General features: G+C 41.9%; 2 protein-coding genes across 4 annotated transcripts in view; both read left to right on the top strand.

The window, feature by feature from the left end:
- The first annotated feature begins 450 nt into the window (after positions 1-450).
- cacul1 (CDK2 associated cullin domain 1) lies at positions 451-4,546 on the top strand. The gene is made up of 8 exons (XM_046070652.1): positions 451-1,124; positions 1,336-1,462; positions 1,583-1,685; positions 1,775-1,870; positions 2,018-2,120; positions 2,347-2,436; positions 2,658-2,796; positions 3,163-4,546. Exons 1-8 carry the CDS (start codon positions 803-805, stop codon positions 3,200-3,202), a joined length of 1,020 nt encoding a protein of 339 aa, XP_045926608.1. The 5' UTR covers positions 451-802; the 3' UTR covers positions 3,203-4,546.
- Positions 4,547-5,028: 482 nt separating this feature from the next.
- The window catches only part of mypn (myopalladin), a 20,537-nt gene continuing 4,778 nt past the window's right edge, over positions 5,029-20,787 (top strand). The window contains exons 1-12 of one of the 3 annotated variants that reach the window (XM_046070651.1): positions 5,029-5,293; positions 7,064-8,167; positions 12,544-12,719; positions 12,819-12,870; positions 12,976-13,429; positions 13,527-13,601; positions 13,688-13,829; positions 14,922-15,038; positions 15,129-15,912; positions 16,636-17,748; positions 17,835-17,967; positions 18,647-18,724. In XM_046070651.1, coding sequence (XP_045926607.1) covers positions 7,065-8,167; positions 12,544-12,719; positions 12,819-12,870; positions 12,976-13,429; positions 13,527-13,601; positions 13,688-13,829; positions 14,922-15,038; positions 15,129-15,912; positions 16,636-17,748; positions 17,835-17,967; positions 18,647-18,724 — 4,227 coding nt within the window. In that variant the 5' untranslated portion in view covers positions 5,029-5,293; position 7,064. Of the gene's footprint in view, positions 5,294-7,063; positions 8,168-12,543; positions 12,720-12,818; positions 12,871-12,975; positions 13,430-13,526; positions 13,602-13,687; positions 13,830-14,482; positions 14,501-14,921; positions 15,039-15,128; positions 15,913-16,137; positions 16,201-16,635; positions 17,749-17,834; positions 17,968-18,646; positions 18,725-20,787 lie in introns of those variants that run through there. The other 2 variants (XM_046070649.1, XM_046070650.1) reach the window with 2 other exon arrangements.

Here is a 20,787-nt window from a genome sequence, read left to right as displayed (position 1 = left end):
TATTTGAGCCAATGTGACAGATAAATGTCCACACCAACATAATTCACATACAAGGTAATGTTTTGTTTACGGTTTAATGAAATATGATTTTTTTTTTTTACACCATATTAGTTGTTGTCTCTTCTGGGGTTCTCAGTAAAACAAGAATGAACAACAGTGACCACTCATTTCTGTTATTTCATACAAAGGCCTACTCGTAGGTGTTTGCGCCTCTGACTGCGGATCCAGATGTGGTTTCCTCTTTCCTGCTTTACGGGGCTTTCAAAGAGTGAGAGGGTTTCTGTAACAGACAAGGAGTTACATTGTTGTATTCTGATAAGTGAATTTATAACTGAGATCCAGTAGAGCTTGTAGGATTTAATATGCCTGGCTGGGAAATTACGTGTGTTGTATGGCTCAGAGCTCTTTAAAGGGCTCTGGTATGGCTAAGCGTTTCCTAATCTGCGCATGCGTATTACGGTAACACGAGGTAGTCGCCTTTATTTTAGCTGGAATATCAAGCTAGTCAGTCGCTTCATTAATATTTAACATTTAGTCAGTTTTACGTGGTCCAGCTGAATAAGGTTTACATAAACAAGGCCTAGTAAATGTCTTGGTTTAGTCAAAGTCTCTTAAACTACATTTCCCAGTTTTCCCTCAGCTGTCCGGTGATACGACGTGTCGTAAAAATGTAGTTAACAACAGCAGAAACCGAGATGGACATCACGAAAGACGCTTGACAGTTTCCGACTTTATCCTTGTTTGTAATCGAAAATGTTTATCTAGTGAGGTCAGGCTTCGGTACACAGGGCTGGGTGTGACAATGGAGGCTATGGACGATGACAGTTTGGACATAAAAGACGACCATAACCACAACATTTGTGTGAGCAGCAGCGGTAAAGTCCGCCCGTATCTCCGAAGCCAGCTGTCGGATGCAACTACAGTCCCGCAGCCCGTCTGTTTACCGGTGCCGGCAGGAGAACCGGGAACTCGACGACGGAACGTGTGGTCTGGTAACACCGGGGGATCAAAGTTTATGGACTCGGATTCAGGCAGTGAAAGCAGCGAAGTCAGCGAGACGGACTGCACGGCTCCGCCAGTCGCTGTCGAGGGAAAATTCACCCTCGACTCTACTTCCAAGTTCCGTAAGTTAACTTAAAAGCAGGCGCCGTGACAGCAGGGCCTCGTCTCCTGTAGTCACTCACAGCTCGGCCTGCTGCAGTATCACTAATGTCTGTAGACTGGTGCTCGCGGCACCAGAACGACAGTCTGTTAGGCCCCGTGGTTTTGACCAGAATCAAGTGTCTGATGTAACAGGTCGTTTAAAACCTCACCAGCTCTCCTCTTTTCACTCAGTTCTCAATGCAATGGCTGTAGAGGAGTACCGGAAAAACCACTGGCCAAACCTTGAGAAGGCAATCGACCGTTTGCTGATTCAAAATCCCACAGACCACATCTCTGTTTCTTATGCACAGATATACAGGTAAAGGGATGATGCAAACACACACCTGATGTTTCTACAGCATGTGAGGAGCCCCACCTGAAAGGCTGGGATTCTGTACCACCGGTTTTGACTTTCTCCTTTTGCTTTTTATTTTTCTAGTTACGTCTACAAGTGTGTTTGTCAGCAACATTCTGAGCTGCTCTACAATGATTTGACATTAAAAATAACAAGTCATCTGCAACAGGTTTCCTCCCATCTACAAGTAAGGAAATCCAAACACAAGGAAAGGATTATATGCGGCACACACAGAAAGTATTAATATTTACCAACAGTTTCATTATTGTTTTCCAGGCCAGCCCACCTGAGAACTTTATTGAGAACTTCAATGTTGTGCTGACGCAATACACGGCTTCTCTTCAATGTATAGTTCCTGTATTTATGTACTTGGTAGGCATTTTATTTTTGTTAAATATCTGTTGTGAAGACAACGTATATCTTGGTCTGTTAAGTGAAATTTCTAGCACATTCTTTGCACCCAAGCACAGCCTTGTGCTAGAGCGTCACCAGTATTCAGTTTCGTTTGAATGTTTTCAGAACAAGTTCTACATCGAGTCAAAACTCAACAGAGACCTAAGAGAGGATCTGATGAAGCTGTTTGCTGATCATGTCGCAGAAAAACATGTGAACACACTGATGCGTAAGTGTATTCCTTCATTTGTAGTCCTGATGACTGTCTCGACATTTGTAAATTGCTCCTGTTTGTAATTGTGAATGTGTAGCAAAAGTTGGTGTAAACTTTTTCCATTGCTTAAATCCAGGTCAATTCAGCTAATGTCAGTGCTGCTGTCTCTTACACCTACAGAATACAAGATTCATTATAAAAACAAATTACTTCTAAAATACTTACTTTTTTTCTTGTTCAGCTCTTCTCATCAAAGCTCATTCCATGCCCTTTCAAGTGCAGCCATCTACAATGGCCAGTGTGGTTAAAGGCCTCTACAGCCTCCGACCAGGTGTGCTTTGTTCATTGTTCTCACATGTTTTGCTGCCACAAAGCTCTTGTATGTGTTGTTGTGTTTAATTGTGTCTCTAGTGCAAGTTAATGTCACGTTTTTGCCTCCACTACAGCAAACAAAACAGACTTATTTATGTAGTTTATTTCTCCACCAGCATTCAGAAAAGGCTGCACTACACATGTCCTTCTGTTTCATAGACTTTTGGTTTCCTCTTTCAGATTGGGCCCAGTTAGCCCCGGCTCTTTTCTCTGGGTTTATTCCCCAAATCAACCCTCCTGCTGTGGAGTCTCTGCTGCCTGACTACGCCGCTCATGACCAGAAGTTACAGATGGAGCTCTCCATGAACGGATTTCCACGGTCAGTTTTCTGAGGCTTTCACCACTAGTCAGTGAGCGAACTATACCATGGTTTTTAGGGGAGCTGACATATTTGGTTTTGTTTGTTTTTTTTTTACAGGTGATCTTTGAGTTTAAGTGACTGAAATTTATGATATTGCTTGCTTCGATTGTGATGACAAGAATAGCATGCATGCATGAATAATAACCTCCATTTTACGAATGATCCATGATAATGAAGATACAGAAAAATAGACATGCATAGCAAAACTAGCATGTTGTGAATATTTTAGAGACACCCCCCCCCCCCAAAAACAAAATATATAACACAGCTTTTGCATGCAAACTTTACTTTAAATCACTGATGTGACATGTTTTTGTTTTCCAGGGGCGACCAGTCTCGCAAACGGGCCAGCGATGACTCCTGATAGCAGAGCTGCCGTCACCAGATTTGTTGCAGAACTTTAGCTATGCCTGCCGCATCTTTATCACAAGTTGGCTCACTGCACTAGGTGCAATGTTGACAAGTGTCAGTTTCATCTCTTGTCGACTCAAGGTCACAAACACTGTGAACAACAAAGACAATATGATGTTGAGCTGTTGAGCAGATACTTAATCTCACTGCACTAAAGAAAAAAGAAAAAGCACACAGACTTCCATTATGGTGCTTTCCTCTGTGATTATGACGCATCCAGCTTTAGTATTTGTGGGATGCTGCTGTGTGCGCAGAGATGATTTTCCTCACGCTCTCCTCATTTGAAGAGTGCCTTCAGTTGTGTCTGTTCTGTATCCTAACGAGGGATAGGCTGACGATGGGTATTTCATTCCTTAACCTTTAACATGGAAGTGTCTTTTTTTTTTTTTGATAGACTGGGCTAATCAAGACTTTCTATTGCTGCTAATAATACTGTCCACATGATAATACTACAAATCCCTTGGCATCACCCACTGTGTCTGTAACCCGGTGGCTTCACTCAACACAAATGTGTGTGGAAAGACATGAGAACAAGAGGGGCTAAGTCATTGACCTCAAATATGATTCTCTTCTTCGTGTTGCCTTTACTGTGTTGGCAAACCGGACTGTATTTTCCTGTTACGCCAAAGAGGATTTGCAGAAGTTGTTTTTTTTTTTTGTCTTTTATATATGATGCATTGGATTTGAGTTGACATTGTTAATGTTGTATGCTGTCTGAGTCACTGAGCCATTTAATTTTTTTTATACTAAAGAGTTTTGAGCTTTGGTCGAACCATTTGTTTGTTAGGTTCAGGTCAACTTTAAATGTCACCTGTCTGTTTTAGCCTTGCATGTAGGATTGGCAGGGTTTGCCATGTAGGACATTACACTGTTCGTCAGAGAGCTTAGATAACAATACAATGGTGTTGACAATTTGATTTCAGTTTGTTTGACAACTTTCCTTTATCATCCCTAAACTGTAAATATATTAAACCTGATGCTTGATGGATTATACAAAATGAATGATATGCAATTATTGTTTGGCCTGAGTCTGGCATACTCGTGTGTTCAATGTTCCTATCATGTATAGCCTGTTCATGATGTAAATGTTTTTTTTGTCTTTGCATATAGTGGTCAGTGTACACTAATGTTTGTCACAGATGCATTTTTTGTTAAATGATCCACTTGACAAGAAGTATTTGATACAAGGTCTTACACTGTTTTAAGTGTAAATGGATGCTCAGGCTTGCTTTTTGTTTCCATCTGTGGGTCTATGAAATGGTTCTCATTCTCTTTCAAATAAACTAATTTCATTAATCATGGGACACAGAGATGATTTTGTCTTTCACCATTCAACGCTTTAAATCTGGGTCTTGAGAAATGTTCTCTTCGATAAGTAAGCATTATAATCAACATAATGAAGCAGAAGAAATTCAGTCATTGCAGATGCCACATACTGGATGCACTATGTCAACTTGCTGAGATCATATCACTTTCTCTTTGCCGTGCTGCAAAAAATATCCCTGTTAAGCAACTGTGAATAAAATTGTGCTTGGCTCAAATGCTGTTTCAGAAATCTGTTGCAAAGAAATCTCGCCTCCCCCCCCACCAAACCAATAAAATACTTAAAATCAGAAGTTTTACCAACTTTGAAATTGATGCTTGCTGTTAATCTGCGGCTCAATAAGGGGCTTCTATTCTGTAGGATGGAGGTCTCTGACGGACCACTGGAAGAGGAAACCCTCTAACCCCCCCTCCGGCCAATGAGCAGGGACACCACCCAGACACATGGGCCATGCCTCCCTAAAATAACCTGCGCCTACTGCACTGACAAATGTTGCTACTTGTGCTGGTGACAGGTTACCCTAGCTAGTCTGCTCCATATTTTCCCGTAAACTCCAAGGCTAACTCTGTGCGATAAAACCGGGAAGGCTGGACAGCTGCCGGTGTCCAAGATTTTCCCAGGTGGCAGCAACCAGAACACCGGAATCTCCCTCTTTGAGCACAGGTGCACTCTGAGGATTTACCAGTCCGTCATAGGGGGCCAGCTGAGTTTATTCTGAAGGTAAAAACACACCACCCCCTAATTTATTTGTTGTCCACAGTGTCCTGTTGAATGTTGTTTGGCACATGCTGCATAAAGCCTCAGAAAATGTCTGACATTGAGCCTCAGCTAGGGTGGAGTCTATTCCTGTTTAAATGCGTAATTAAATTATCTTAACCTGTCTGCATGTGTGGTACCGTGTTTCTCTGTGTGGGCTGTGACAGTATTATCTCACTCAGCAGTGTCCCATTTATGATAATTATAGTTGTTTGCATAGTCTGATTAATGATTGTTGTGGCCGATCAAAATCATGATAACAAGGGCACACAGGATGAGGGGGACTGCTTTTTTTTTTGTGGATTTTCTTCATGTAAAATGACCCCTCGCTATTATTAGATATGACTTGGTGGGCTTGGAGCCTGTTTGCAAAGGATTAATGTACACAACAGCTGCAGCTTCAGGTCTGTTGGAAGGGCATTGCTGCCTCTCTTAATTGCACTGATTTGAGTGTCAGTAGCATATGTGTACCCTATCTCATGTCTGTATGACTTGCTCATGCCTAGTCTCAAAAAGTTGTGCAAAGAATAAACGTCATACAAGTGTTGATCTGAGGTGGACAGGGGCAAAAAAAATGCCAGTCTGTATCCCATCAGATCAGTTTTCTGTGCATGAACCTGATACCCTGTTGAGGATAGAAGAAGGCTGAAATTAGGCTAAAATAAAGAGCTATTTTTACCCATACCCAGGCTTTTAACTCATGTGCACCAGGGATTGTTTTAACATGAAGTGTAATATTAATTTAGTTATATCTAAGATATATATCAGTATATGTATTAAGTCTATACTGTATGTATCAGATAAATATGTATAGGGTTCAAAACAAGATATTTGCTTTTCATTTATTAATTTCGTTAATGATTCCTCCTAAAGGTTAGACAAGTCAGTGACTGCAAGGTCATATACTTTACTGCTTATTAGCGCTGCAACTAACAATTTGCTAATTAGTTTAAATTAATTAAAAAATAGTTTGTATCAGACAATTTTAAAAAAGCGCCCTTTTTTGGCTTTAACAAATTACAATGACAATGACCAAAAAGATTTTGCGATTTATTTTTTGTAATCGTGTCACTTCTACTGCTTGTCATACCATATGTTTTTAGATTGATGTCCTGGTTTTCAGACAGGTTTCAGTCATTTTCAACGCAATATAAATCCATCCCAGTGAACATTAAGTTAACTTTTCTGTCAGTTACATGAACATTGTGTTTAAACACCTTAACAATGGACTGCTATGGGAAACTTTCAAGAAACTGAGTCAACTGCCAAAGAACCATTTTGCCAATGCAGAAGTTACCAAATTCACATTGCCCTGTCTATTTGTTTTCAACAGGGGACTTTTAAATGTTAGTGAAGAGCGGCTGCTTGATCTCGCCACTGACTGCATTACCATGTGACAATAAAGGAACTGTGACAAAAAGTGGGCTAAATATTCACTGACATAGATGACCTACAGTATGTCAAGTGTCAGTGCTCTGCAAGTAACACATATACATACGCATATAGGACAAACCAGAAAGTCGGGTGCATCAGATAAAAAATCCTGACTCTGAAAAAATCCCACCCCCCCGCACTAATTTATGTCAGATTCAATTCATGTAGACCTGATAAAAGTTTGTGGACCAGACGGCCAAAGCAGAAAATCATTCTAAAAACATATAGTAAGTATTTTTTAACACACATACTTGATTTGTATGTCAAGTGTAATTAAATACCTTGTGATTACTTCCACAGCATGCAAGAGAACAGCTCTGACCAGCCACCATCACTGTCTCAGCTCTTAAGGGAGAGCTACTTGGCAGAAGCCAGAGCCCAGCAGCGCCACAGCGAGATGAGCCGCTCAGACGCTTCTTCCTCACGCCTTCAGATCTACGGGTCACTCAAAGGCAAGGCTGAGGCCTCTGTGGGCCACAATGATCCCCATCTCCCAGACCTCTCGGCCTTCCTCAGCCAAGAGGAGCTAGATAAGAGTGTGAACCTGGCCCGCCAGGCCATCGGACATGAGCCACATGAGGAGAGGGCAGAGTTCAAGGCCTCTGCCACACCGTTAACCCCCTCCAACATCTCCTCAGCTTCAGTTTCTTCTTCTGACCCCCCATCTGTTGCCTTGGCTAACCCCTCTCCTGCTCCTTTTGCTGCCCCCTCCAGCGTGCACTTCACCCAGCCAGCCCCTGAATTCAAAGAACTGCCAGCAAAACACACAACATTCACATCAGAGAGAAAGATGCTCAAAGTGCAAACACAGCAGGAAAACATGATCAGGAACAGCAGGGACTCGAGTGAAGGATTCAGCGACTTTAACAGGTCGGCGAGGAATGCCCCGTACGGTCCGGAGACCCAGTCCAAAAAGGAGTTCCTCAACAAGGCAGCGGACTTCATTGAGGAGCTCTCCTCTCTCTTCAAGGCCAACAGCTCTAAACGGGTACGACCAAGAGCCTGCAAAACCCACAGGAGTAGGAACCAGAACAAGAGCCAGAACGATGGAACAGTTTACCCCCTCAGCCCGGACAACAGGGAGCGCGCTGTCGTGCCCATGGAGGTGGAGGAGAGGCCCAGCCCTGCTGTAAGCCACCAACCAGAGGTCCAGCTGGACTCAGGGATTGGGCACGTGGAGTTTCAGGACTGCAGGATTACTGAGGAGCAGCAGTACAACTCTGTTTCCCAGGAGGTGTTGGAGGAGGAGGCTGATAGCTGTGCCTTGACAGAAAGTCCATACCCAGCGGAGCCTGTGTGTGAGCCTCCTCATTTCATCCAGAAACTGAAAAGCAGGGAGGTTCCAGAGGGCAGCAAGGTCCAGTTAGACTGCATTGTAAGAGGACTCCCTGTGCCTGAAGTCCGGTAAGGAAAACCCAAATAAACTGCTGATTTTAATGTATTTCTTTGTTTGCAGGAGATACAGTAAAAGTGCTTTTATACTCAAAAATGTAACAGAGGCCAGGCAAGGTTGTGTTAGTGTAGATTTGCAGTGTACTAAAGGATCTGGGTCCATGACGATGGATAGATGACCTTTTTGTTTGGGGAAAATGTTACAGGAACAGGATTTTAGGGTAAGGTCACAGTTTGAGAGCACAGAATGGAAACATGACATTAGTTTTACTCAGTAGTAGAATGTAACAAGTACATTTACTCAAGTACTGTACTTAAGGATATATTTGGGGTATGTGTACCTTTTTTCGATTTTATGCTACTTTGTACTTCTGCTCTACTACTACATTAGAGAAATGTTTTACTTTTTACTCCACTACATTTATTTGACAGCTTTATTTAGTGGTTACTTTACATATTACGATTTCACATTTAAAACATATGGTGTTCTTATAATATATAATGCAAATTTATAGATTTAACTACCCAACAGTATATAAAAAGTCTACTAACTCAACAACTAACTACAACAGTTACACATTAATGCATTTCTAATAGTATTCCAATAATATAATATGTAATGGTATCACTCACAGGGGCCATTTTTATGAAATATGATTTATTTGACTTTTAATACTTTTTTGCAAATAATATGCCAACTTACATACTTTTACTTACTAATTTTAGGACAAAAAAAATAATGGTGTATACCAGACTCCAATATGAAGTTATCATAGATATACTGGTATTGCCACGTATGCCTGCTCATATGTCAAAAGAAGTTGCAGTACAGAAGTGCCAAAGATATGCTTGAGGTAATTTAGGAACGGTGTCACTGTCAGTTTTTCCACCAGAGAGCACCGATGAGTTTATTTTTTAACTGTAAAATGTCCAACTCAAGACATACTGTTTCTGAATCCATATTCTTTAATAACCTAATTTAATTTAGGGATGTGTTTTTTGTTTGTGTGTCTTTGTGAGTTTTTTACTCTCAAATATTGATCTGGTAATCACCCTAAACAAGTTCAGTATCAAGAAGACGTAAGACTGTAGTGTATACTTCGTTGAGTCATGTTTGTGCCTGGGCCTCAGACAATGTTGAATAATTACAAAGTGTTTGAGAAGTGTGAGCTAAGCTGAAGGCTGTGGCCTTTTCTTGGCGCTTCCAGGCAGAAGTCACATGTGACGATAGCCAACAGCTGATTCTGAATGGTGTGAGTGTGTGTTTGTGTGAGTGTGTGTGTTCAGTTGGTGGTCAGGGTTGTGTCTGGGGCAAAAGATAATCACATTAGGCTTACTGTCGTTCTTATTGAGAACACCATCAGATTCTCATGAGGGCGCAATGACCATCTACACAAAAATATTAGAGGAATTACACCTCTTATTGCATTCAGTTAACTGTCTTTGGTGTCAGAGTACAGCAGAATACTTTTTGAAAGCTAACATGACAATACTTAACTAATTGACACTATTAACTCATTTGTTAATGCTTGTCTTCTGCTTTTTTTAATGTTAGATATGTCTTAAAACCCTTGCTGGACTTGTAATTTCCCTCCCAGGACAACAAAGTATCAAACTGAAGTAAAGCTGAGGTGTCAGACTATAGGGGGCATGGGCTTGTTAGTCCTACTGAACATTGTTGAGCCACTAACATATACTTGTCCAGGGGAGAATGTAGCTCTCTGCCATTTTTAGACTGGACTGGCGCAGCAAGCTGTAGTCTGATAATGGAACCGACAGAAGCAGACAGAAGCATGAAGAGTTTGGTAAGATTATACAGTTATTACTTTGTGGATATCTATTATATGGTTTAATTTGAGTTCTGTTTCAGTGGTTTCTACTGAAAATGTGTTACCTCTTAACGCTGAGCTCAAGCTTGGCTCATATTTTGTGTATCCTGTTAAAATAATGCTCTTTTCATTGGCTTTAGTGTGATGTTTGTGCCAGTTTCTCCAGCCCAGGAAGTTACTGTGTTTGCGACTGTGACTGGAAGGAGCTGAAATAGAGTTGTCAGGTTCATATTTCCCATCAGTTTGCAGCGGTGTGCTGTCTCTGGTCTGGTGTGTCAGGGTATAGCATTGTGTGTATTCTGAGCCTATGTTTAGCATTGTGCGTATGTGATTGGGGCGGCCAGTCAGAGCTCCCAGGCTCCAAAGGGAATCTCCTCGCTGGTTCTGAAGTCCAGAGGGTAAATAGCCCTGACAGGTGCAGCGAGTGAGGTCTTTGCCTCACTGACTAGCCACCTCCTCTACTACTCATGCTTTCAATTTAGACCCTTACTCATTAGAAATGACATAGCTCGCCTCAGGCAGAGCACTGATAGCACAGTCCAACATGTGTTGACTCCAAGTACCGGGAACAGCTCTTGAGAGTAGCTTCATGTTTTCATTGGGAACTATGCCAGGATTTAAAAAAAAACACAGCTTAAATTAATTCCTCTCTATATATCAGGTTAGTTGAGAAGCCATGGGGAGCTTAGTTTGTGTTCTGAGGAATACTTTTTTGAATTAACTGCTTTCTCATGCGCTATTTTTTTGGTAGTAGTATTGTTGCCTGCATATTTATTTGAAAACGTGTTTCATGCAAGTGATCTGTAAGCCTGGTGAAAGCAGTGGATATGAGTAACACATCACCTCATTCCTGTTTGTTTATTGGCTGGATTTTATAAAGCACCAAGGCCTCATCTGCTCAAAATAGATGTACTTCAACGTAGAGGCTGCTGCATATGTTGCTGGTCAGGACAGGGAAAGTTAGAGGTTTACTATTCTAGTTTTACACTGAATAAATAGACTGTGGCCAACAAATCCAATGTACTAAATCTTACTAAGCAGGACTAATGCAAGGTAGGTAATGTTAGCCAGGCAAGAAGTTTTTCTTGCTATTTACCACATTGTAATATTATTTTTGCCCATTTATTCCTAATTTAACACCACAACATTATACCTTATAATATGTAAGTCTGGTTTGAGTCCAGCTGAGGAAGTTTGTTGCATTTCATCCCCTATCTCTCATTAATTAAGTAAAAAAATTATAATTATTAATATTTGATAAAAAAGTGCATACTAACAAATTACTCAAGGTGCCTTTACATCAATTGTTTTCTCATCTTCATAACATCAACAGTGCATTGAAGTGGTCTCTAAACTGGCATGGCATGCTAGTGTTGCTTCTTGTCTTACAGGGAAAGTGATAGGGCTTGCTCATCAAAACATTTTCCTCTTAGCCTGCATAGCTCTACTGAATGGCACAAAGCCAGAGGCATTATTAGCCAGGGAAGAGGGAAAGACGCCGCATGGTACCCGCCTCATAGAAACAGTGTCAGAGGGTAAATAGAAAGAAAAGGAGAATTATGTAAAGATGGGGTTTTAAAGACCTAAGAGAGGGCAGAAGAGTCTTAAAATATGCTACTGAAATAATAGTAAAGTCACATAACAGTACTGTTACTAAAGTGGAAATAGAAGTAGATCACTGGTAGAAAACAACTCATGTAAAGTTACAGACAGGGGACGCGTTAAAAAAACAAAACTGAATAAATGAGTGCAGAAACACAACAAATGCAGGTCAGTTACAAAAGGGTTTTAATGAGTATGAAAATCATGTGAATCATGTCCTTTGGTGGCCCTGCGATGTACCCCGCCTTTCGCCCGATGTAAGCTGGGATTGGCTCCAGCCCCCTGCAAGTGGTTGACGATGGATGGATGTGCTTTGGTGGTAACAGTTACCAGATCTTAACCCAAATAAACCCCAATTATGAGTATATGTGTAAACGTAAATATATATAGTATCTCACAAAAGTGAGTACACCCTCACATTTGTGTAAATATTTGATTATATCTTTTCATGTGACAACACCGAAGAAATGACACTTTGCTACAATGTAAAGTAGAGAGTGTACAGTTTGTGTTACAGTGTAAATTTGGTGTCCCCTCAAAATAACACATCACACAGCAATTAATATCTAAACCGCTGGCAACAAAAGTGAGTACACCCCTAATTGAAAATGTCCAAATTGTAAAAGCCGACTTTTTAATATTTTAAATTGTGCATTGTTTACAAGCAGTCTTCTTCTTCACTGCTGCTCGCATGTATGTGCGCATGCTTGCGCAAACAAAACAGAGACTCCATAGTGTTACTAGTGTTAAAGAAAAACTCCAGGGTATACCAGGTACCTTAAAGAGCTAATAGTAGGTACACAATTTACACAAAGCTGATTTTCTCCAATATATTTACATATAAAACATGCTTTTAATAATAACAGAAAAATCCTTAAAAATATAACAAAACATTTCAACACTAGAAGAAGCTTATAGTGCTACATTGTACTGAGCATTTTGCTGTATATGTTACAGGTGGTTTTGTGAGGGAAAGGAGCTGGAGAACAGCCCTGACATTCAGGTCATCACTAATGGTGAGCTCCACTCTCTGATCATCGCAGAGGCATTCGAGGAAGATACTGGACGTTACTCTTGCTTCGCATCTAATTTCTATGGCACTGATTCCACGTCAGCTGAGATCTATGTCGAAGGTGATTCTTATCTTTCTCTCTTTCTTTTTGATACGTTTACAGTCAAGTCAAACACTTGTAGTGATGGAGTGTGTATGCTTGTTTGTTCCAAACTGACAGGCGCCTCCTCTTCGGATTCTGAGGGGGAGCGGCACTTTGAACACGTAGCACAGTGAGTTTTTGCTGTATTGTCGGTTAGATCCATGCACCATGTGCACCTTTAGCTACTGCAACACTAAACGAGACCATGCCTTTCTTCCCTCTGTGACTTTCAAAGGCTGCAGAGGAAATCTTTACCTCCATCATCGAGCCAAACTCTCCCCGCACAAGAAGAAGACTCTCTGCCATCCCATCCTGCAGGAGCCACTGAGGAGCAAACAGAGCAGCTCTCCTCTCCACCAACTAACCAAACAATACAAGAACTTCTTTTACCAGTCCACACATCAGCCACCACACTTCCAGTCCCAAATATCCCTAAAACATCTGTGGCATCTTCAGCACACCCTGCTCAGGAAGAGACAACAGTGTTATCTGTGCAGGTGTTTCCTACTTTGTCACCTGGCCATACAGAACTTCAAGAAGCCCAGGAGTTGTCAACATCTGTCTCAGTCATATCCTCACCACCACCAGTGCAGACAGCTGCAGTGATAGCTACAACACTGCCTTTGAACTCTGTGATCTCGTCTGTGCTGCCCATCCTGTCAGTGCCAACACAAACACCGCAACCTGAGGTAGAAGAGCTGCTTCCTTACCTCCTAATTTTTGTTCATTACAAAATGATTCATTTTGTGTACATATATATATATAAACGTGTTTTTTAATCCTCAGAGTCAAACCTCCAGCCCCAACTATCTACAAGGGTTGAACGGGCAACCTATCATGGCTGCCCCTGTATTCACAAAGGTAGAGTCATTCTCAAATCATGTATACTCCTGCTGTCTATTTCATGTGTTTCTTGATGCAACATGCAGCCTGTCTTGTCCCTCCAGAGCCTGCAGGACCTCCTTGCATCAGAAAGCCAGCTGGTGGTGCTAGAGTGCCGCGTGAAAGGGATGCCGTCACCTCGAGTGGACTGGTACCGAGAGGGGAAAATCATTGAGGACTCTCCTGATTTTAGGATCCTGCAGAAAAGTAAGCTCTGCTGCTGCCCCGCTACTGTCATAATAAAAGTGCAAATGAGCTTTATGTATTTTTGAGAGAATTTTGTCTTCTGGATTTATGCTGCAGCCACACATGTCTAGTTTAATAAAGAATGAGTTTTTGGAAATGCAAGATTTGGGCCCAGATCTTAATTAAGTCAATTTAATTCAGTTGAATTCAAATGTATTTCTGTAATCTCGCAGTTTATTGTTTCTTAAGAGCTTTGGTGCGCAGACAAGAAACTAAAAACACAATGATGCTACAACAAAAACAGTTCAAATAAAACCAAAAAAAATAAAAAAGTGGTGAGACATAAAAATATATAGGGGAGATAGGGGAGATTTTAATGAAATGATATGGCTGTAAAAGATTTTTTAAAAGGTTTGCGGTCATGAAAAGTCTTTACAGTTTAAATACTATAAATGGTATCATCTCATAAAACAGTGTTTAAGCATTTTTGACTTTCTGTGGAGACATAACAACATAAATGTACAAAATATATTTCATGGATTTCATAAAATGACAAGTCATCCTGGATCAACTGATTGTGGTATATGATTCTCCGGGTCTCAGAGAAGTGCTAATTAACTTCAGCTGTTGCAGTTTCATAATGATTTTGGTTCTTGTTTCCATTTCAGAGCCCAGATCTCCAGCTGAATCAGGTACACATTTCATTCAATCATCATCAATCAAAAACACAAGTTTTGACAGCACCAGAGCAGCTGCATGCCTGTATATGATGCTGCAGTGTATACATATTACTCTGCTGAAGTGTTTATAGTCCTTGGCTAAAGCTACTGCTCTTCTTCTGTACATAAGCCAGGGCTGCTTTTCCCTGCCTCTGGACCATATAAGGTAGTCTCTCATCCTGTGTTAAACCACCATGGCAGATCACTTCAACCTGCCTTAGCTGCAGATAGACTCTCAGCCCTGATGACACAAAGCAACCTCACTGCTGGGCATTTGAAGCACAAGTCATGTATCTTTCCTCAGTGTATTAAGACCCTCTCTAGTTGAGAAATTAATATGATGCAGTCATACCAAACCACCTTGATTATGTGAGTATCACTTCTTTCCCTCTAGAGGAAATATGCACTCTGGTCATTGCTGAGGTCTTTCCTGAAGATTCGGGGATGTTTACTTGCACAGCAAGCAACAAGTATGGAACCGTGTCCAGCACTGCTGCACTAAGGGTCAAAGGTAACAGTTCTGTTTCCCTTTACAAAAACAACAACAGCTACCATGGATTCTGAACATGAAAAGACTGACTATCTCTCTGATTCTCATCAGGCAATGGCGGCAGCAGTAGCAATCACGTGAGGCCTTTCAGCAGTTTAACGGTGGAGCCTAATCGAATTCAAGAACCTTACCCATCAGCTCCCTCCGTAAACCCTCAACCAGAGGTCACTGTGACCAACAGCATCAAGCCCCACTCCAGCACCATTCGACTAGACCCGCTCATCTCTAGCACCTTACGCCTGGACCCCTTAAACACCAGCACCCTCCGTCTGGACCCCCACAGCTCCAGCATGTTGCGCCCAGACCCCCTCCACACCAGTCTCCCCAGTCTGGAACCCTCCAGCCTGAGCAGCAGCTTCTGCCTCAACTCTCGCAGTCCCAGCACTCCAAATTTAGATCCTTTCTTTCTCCACCAGGACCCTCCTGGCTCCAGTGCCACACATCGAGAACCACAGAGCAGTGGACAGGTGCTCTCACACCCAAAACCCTTCATTTCTCCATCTACGTTTGAGACTCCAGCTGAACAGGAAGTGTCCAGACCTTCAGTGACATTGCCTGACATGAGCTCCAAAGTTAAGGGGACCTCAAACTATCAGAACGGGAGCCCCTATGTGGTGCCCCTCCCTGATCCCCCTCCTAACTCCTGCCTAAAGACAGGTGCCCTAACAAACCACAAAGACTCACGCTCCAGCTCCAGAGTTGGTCTGCGTGTGCACTTCAAACTGCCTGAGGATGAAAAGGACGAACACAGTGGCGCATCCAGTCAGTCTGATGAAGACACCACTCAGACGTCAGTCGGCAAAGAACCACCACCAGTGCTGGCTAAACCCAAACTGTGAGTAAAAAACAAGTACAAGTCTCAGAAATTTCACAATTGTGCTGAGACTCACACACACGGTTGTCAGGATGGTCTGCAACAGTGTAGTATGGGGAAAAGAGATGTGGTGGATCTGTGTCCATAGTTTGTCAAAGTGAATTAGATGGGCTGTATTGAGAGGCGGGAGGTTCCTCCTCCACTGGCTCAACTAGCAGCTGTAATCACTTGCAATTCATAAATGAATGCATGTGGACTTCAAATGTGGACCTTCCCGCTTTCTAAAACGAAGGATGGCATCTTCTATTTGTAAGTGTACTTTGCATTTATGTTCATCTAATATTTCAGATAATGCTGTAAACAAAACCTTGTATGGTCTGATCAGCTCTTCACTGTTGTTTTTGTATGCGGTATCATAGGCTGAAAACACAAAGATAAATATGACAGTGTCTATTGTTTAGTCTGACAATGTTTGCAATTATTCAATGATAAATAAAAGAGAACTGTTTAGAACGAAAGCCGGAGAGGTCTAGAGCTTGGACAGGGTTTTGTTTGTAGGCTACTTGTTAGTAGCCCATAAAAGGGCAGAGTATTCTTCATGCTGACTTTGGCTCATTCCTGCTGGGGTTGACTGCATGGACATTATTTATGAGAGCAGCGTACTGTCCCTCTCTCATTTTCACCATGTATAGTGTCATGTTTTGATCGGTGGCCTTTAATTTTGGGTTTGCTTTGATCGACCAGGGACCCGGCCCAGCTCCAGCTTCTGCATCACCAGGTGCTCATGGAGCAGCAGCAGGAGACTGAACCTCAGACCCAAACCCACACCCAGCCTCAGTCCCACACCCCATTCCAGATCCAGATCCAGCCCGAGGTCCAAAGCTCTCACGAAGGTTCGCTGTGGTCACCCAGAATTCACCGTGAACCCCATCCGCCACCTTTCCAGCCCTACCTTAACACGACAACACCCCCGCAGCCGACATCCCACTCTGCACCTACACTGACCACGGCCCCCCCTGCTCCCTCTCTGAGCGTTGCTCCATCACTCAACACCACCTTTTCACCTCTTCTCAACACTTCTCCTGCTCCTCCTTTGAGCTCCCCTCCTTCAGTTCCTCAGCTAAAGACTTCCTCACTAGTGACCCCCCCTCCACCTGCCCCACAGCTGAAAACAGCTCCTCCTCTCAGTATAGCTCCCGTAACCCAGATGAACACCATCCATGCATCCCACCTCAACCTGTCCTCTGCAGCTCTTGCCAGAACTGCACCCACACCCCAGTTTTTCTCTCCTCCTGCACCAAAGCTTAGTACTGCCCCTACAGATTCAACCCTGGCCTCACAGCAGATCACATCACCCGCCCCTCTGCTGAGAAGCGCCCACGCCTCCCTCATGAACCTGACCGCCACCTCCCACACCTTCAATTACGCCCGGCCTAAAGAGTTCATAGCTGCTCAGACCTTCTCACCAGTCAGGAGTCCTTCCCCAACAGAATCACCAGTCCCTCTGCTCCAAGAGCTGGCCGCTGAGCTCAGCTCCTCTGCCGCTAGCTCCCCTACTCTCCCGCCATTCTCCCCACCATTCTCCCCGCCACCCAGGACCTTCCCCACCAGGGTGCTCAAGTCTCCCACCAGCCCTCCGTCCCTTGTGTCCTCTCCCACTCCGGGGTGGACGTCATTCCCGAACACCATGTTTGCCTTACGAGCCCAGTCGCCTCCCCAGGCCTCCTCTCCCACCTCAAGCAGCTCCACCCCCAGTCCGATCCAAAACCCGGTGGCGTTCTTAAGCTCCGTCCTGCCGTCTCTGACCCCGAGTCAGCCCACGAACTCAATGGGCCTGCCAAAGGGAGCTCCTTTAGGGTACGCCCCCTCTAAAGGACTACAATGCTCATGAGATTGGTGAACGGTCACATGCTCTAAAGCATTTTTCCCTTCTGTCTCTTCAGGCTAAAAAAGAACACACCAAAGATGCGCCTCGCGTCAATTGAAGATATTCGTGAAAGCAGAGAAATTCTCCTCCATGACATTGAGAAAAAGCTTCGATTCAAAGACGATACTCCACATTTTGCACATCAACAGGTACTAAGTAGTCTCCGGCTCTGCAGCTCTGATTGTTTCTCTGTTTTTTGACTGCCTCAACTACAGTGATGTAGTGAAAAATATAATAATGAATGCAAGTACTTGCATGAACAAAACATTTTTCGTCCACTGGATTCTTTAAACATAAATTTGATTTCAGCCTCCATTACACCCCTGCTCAGTTAGATATTAGACCACTGTGTGAATATGAATGTCAATAAATCATAAGTTTGTTGACATGGAGGTATGTGATTGCAAATGTTTAACTAACCAACTGCAATCTAGTTTTTTATAATTTTACGGATGAAGTTTACTGTTTATTAACCAATGACTGTGCTGCATTCTCACTTGACTCAAGATTTCTCAGTCTATATTCATTTTAGAATGACTATGTTCCTAAACAGATATTTCAAACTGTAAAAACATGTGTAAGAAAGACGTAAAACTGTAAGAAACATGAAATTACTCAGACGCAACGTCAAACTCCCTTTGATTCAGCAGTGCATCAGCCATCACTCGCTCCCCAGTCATTCACAGTTCTTCATCATCGTGTGTCCATGTACCGTAACAATATATGCATGCTAATAACGATAGCTTGTGTGTTATTCCATCAATATATGTTCATATGTATAGTATGTGTCTTTGTTGGTGTTCATCATCCATCCCTATCCTCTCATAGAAGCTGAGTTATGAGTGGAAAACAGCGAGCAGACCCCTTGGACCAAACATTCCTGCTACTGTCATTAACTATGATGAGGTACAAGGATCTTCCCGTCCCAAGCACTGCTTTGCTCGAGGCTGTGTGGGTTATTGAACCGTTTCAGACCCAGATTACAAAACTTTGGATATTTCCACATACAGTGGTGGACAAAGTACACTAATCCTCTTCTTGAGTAAAAGTACAGATACCCTTGCTGAATACTCCACTAAATGTAGAAGTCTTCAATTTTAACTTGAGTCAAAGTACAAAAGTACCTGCTTTTAAAAATACTTAGTATAAGTATTTTCAAAAGTAAAAAGTACTATTAGTATAGTTATGTTAGTCAGCAGTTGCTGACATGACAAACAGAATTTAAAAGTACAGTAGGCAAACTTGCCCTTTCAATAATAATTCAAGTTATAATAATAATTCTCAGCTATATGTGTGTGTGTCAGTGGTGTACAAAGTATTCAGATCCTTTACTTAAGTAGTAATACCACGCATTGAAAATGTTACTAAAGTAAAAGTAGGTAAGTATAACCAGGATAATTTACTTAAAGTATTAAAAGTAAAAGTACAGAAAGAAAAATGTCCTGTGACTATAATACTATTATATATTACATTATTATTCCTTGTGCATTAATGTAAAAGCAGGATTTCACTGCAGTAATTGTTGAGGGGGAGCTCATTTGAACTATTTTGTATAATGCAACAACGCAATGATTCTTTTCATTGCGGATTAATCTGCTGATTATTTTCTTCATTAATCGATTTTTGAAATTCTGAAAACAGTGAGAAATGCCATCACAATTACCCAGAGCGACACCATCACAATGCTTGCTTTGTCTAACCAACATTACAAAGCTCAAAATTATTACGAATAAATAAAAAGGAAGAGCAGCAAATCTTCACATTTGTTAAGGTGGAACCATGAAATGTTTTAACACAATAAATGTCTTAAATGATCAGTTGATCATCAAAGTTGTTGCCGGTTAATTTCAATATCAATCTAATAATCATCTCAGCTCTATTTGTATAAACTGTTGGGTAGTTTAGTTTATAACAAAACATATTTTATTAAGTCTTCATTTGTTTTGTGTGGAAAAATCTTAATATGTAAAAAAAACTAGTAACTGAAACTGTTAGATAAATGTAGTTGAGTAAAAAGTGCAATATCTCCCTCTGAGATATAGTGGAGTAAAAATATAAAGTGGCATGAAAAGAAAACCTCAAATTTGTACTTAGGTGCAGTACTTGAGAAAATGTACTTAATTACTGTCCACGACTAGTCACTTACTTATTTAAATACTATGGTAAATTAATATATGTAGTCAAGCAGTCGAGCTTCTGTTAACTAATATACAGGTGCTGGTCATATAATTAGAATATCATCAAAAAGTTGATTTATTTCAGTAATTCCATTCAAAAAGTGAAACTTGTTTAATGTATGCATTCATTCCGCACAGACTGATATATTTCAAGTGTTCATTCCTTTTAATTTTGATGATTATAACTGACAACTAATGAAAACCCCAAAATCATTGCTAAAGAGGCTGGCTGTTCTCAGAGCTCTGTGTCCAAGCACAGAGGCGAAGGAAAGGAAAAGATGTGGTAGAAAAAAGTGTACAAACAATAGGGATAACCGCAACCTGGAGAGGATTGTGAAACAAAACCCATTCAAAAATGTGGGGGAGATTCACAAAGAGTGGACTGCAGCTGGAGTCAGTGCTTCAAGAACCACCACGCACAGACGTATGCAAGACATGGGTTTCAGCTGTCGCATTCCTTGTGTCAAGCCACTCTTGAACAAGACACAGCGTCAGAAGCATCTCGCCTGGGCTAAAGACAAAAAGGACTGGACTGCTGCTGAGTGGTCCAAAGTTATGTTCTCTGATGAAAGTAAATTTTGCATTTCCTTTGGAAATCAAGGTCCCAGAGTCTGGAGGAAGAGAGGAGAGGCACAGAATCCACGTTGCTTGAAGTCCAGTGTAAAGTTTCGACAGTCAGTGATGGTTTGGGGTGCCATGTCATCTGCTGGTGTTGGTCCACTGTGTTTTCTGAGGTCCAAGGTCAACGCAGCCGTCTACCAGGAAGTTTTAGAGCACTTCATGCTTCCTGCT

This window comes from Micropterus dolomieu, linkage group LG15, assembly GCF_021292245.1.
Source record: "Micropterus dolomieu isolate WLL.071019.BEF.003 ecotype Adirondacks linkage group LG15, ASM2129224v1, whole genome shotgun sequence".
Classification (NCBI taxonomy): Eukaryota; Metazoa; Chordata; class Actinopteri; order Centrarchiformes; family Centrarchidae; genus Micropterus; species Micropterus dolomieu.
Note: the sequence above shows the minus strand (reverse complement) of the source record. Positions and strands in the feature narration are given on the sequence as shown.

Coding starts and splice junctions, on each gene's coding strand:
- cacul1 (XM_046070652.1), top strand. CDS start 803: ATGGAGGCTATGGACGATGACAGTTTGGACATAAAAGACGACCATAAC. Junction 1,871..2,017: donor TTCCTGTATTTATGTACTTG/GTAGGCATTTTA, acceptor GAATGTTTTCAG/AACAAGTTCTACATCGAGTC. Junction 2,121..2,346: donor ACATGTGAACACACTGATGC/GTAAGTGTATTC, acceptor TTTCTTGTTCAG/CTCTTCTCATCAAAGCTCAT.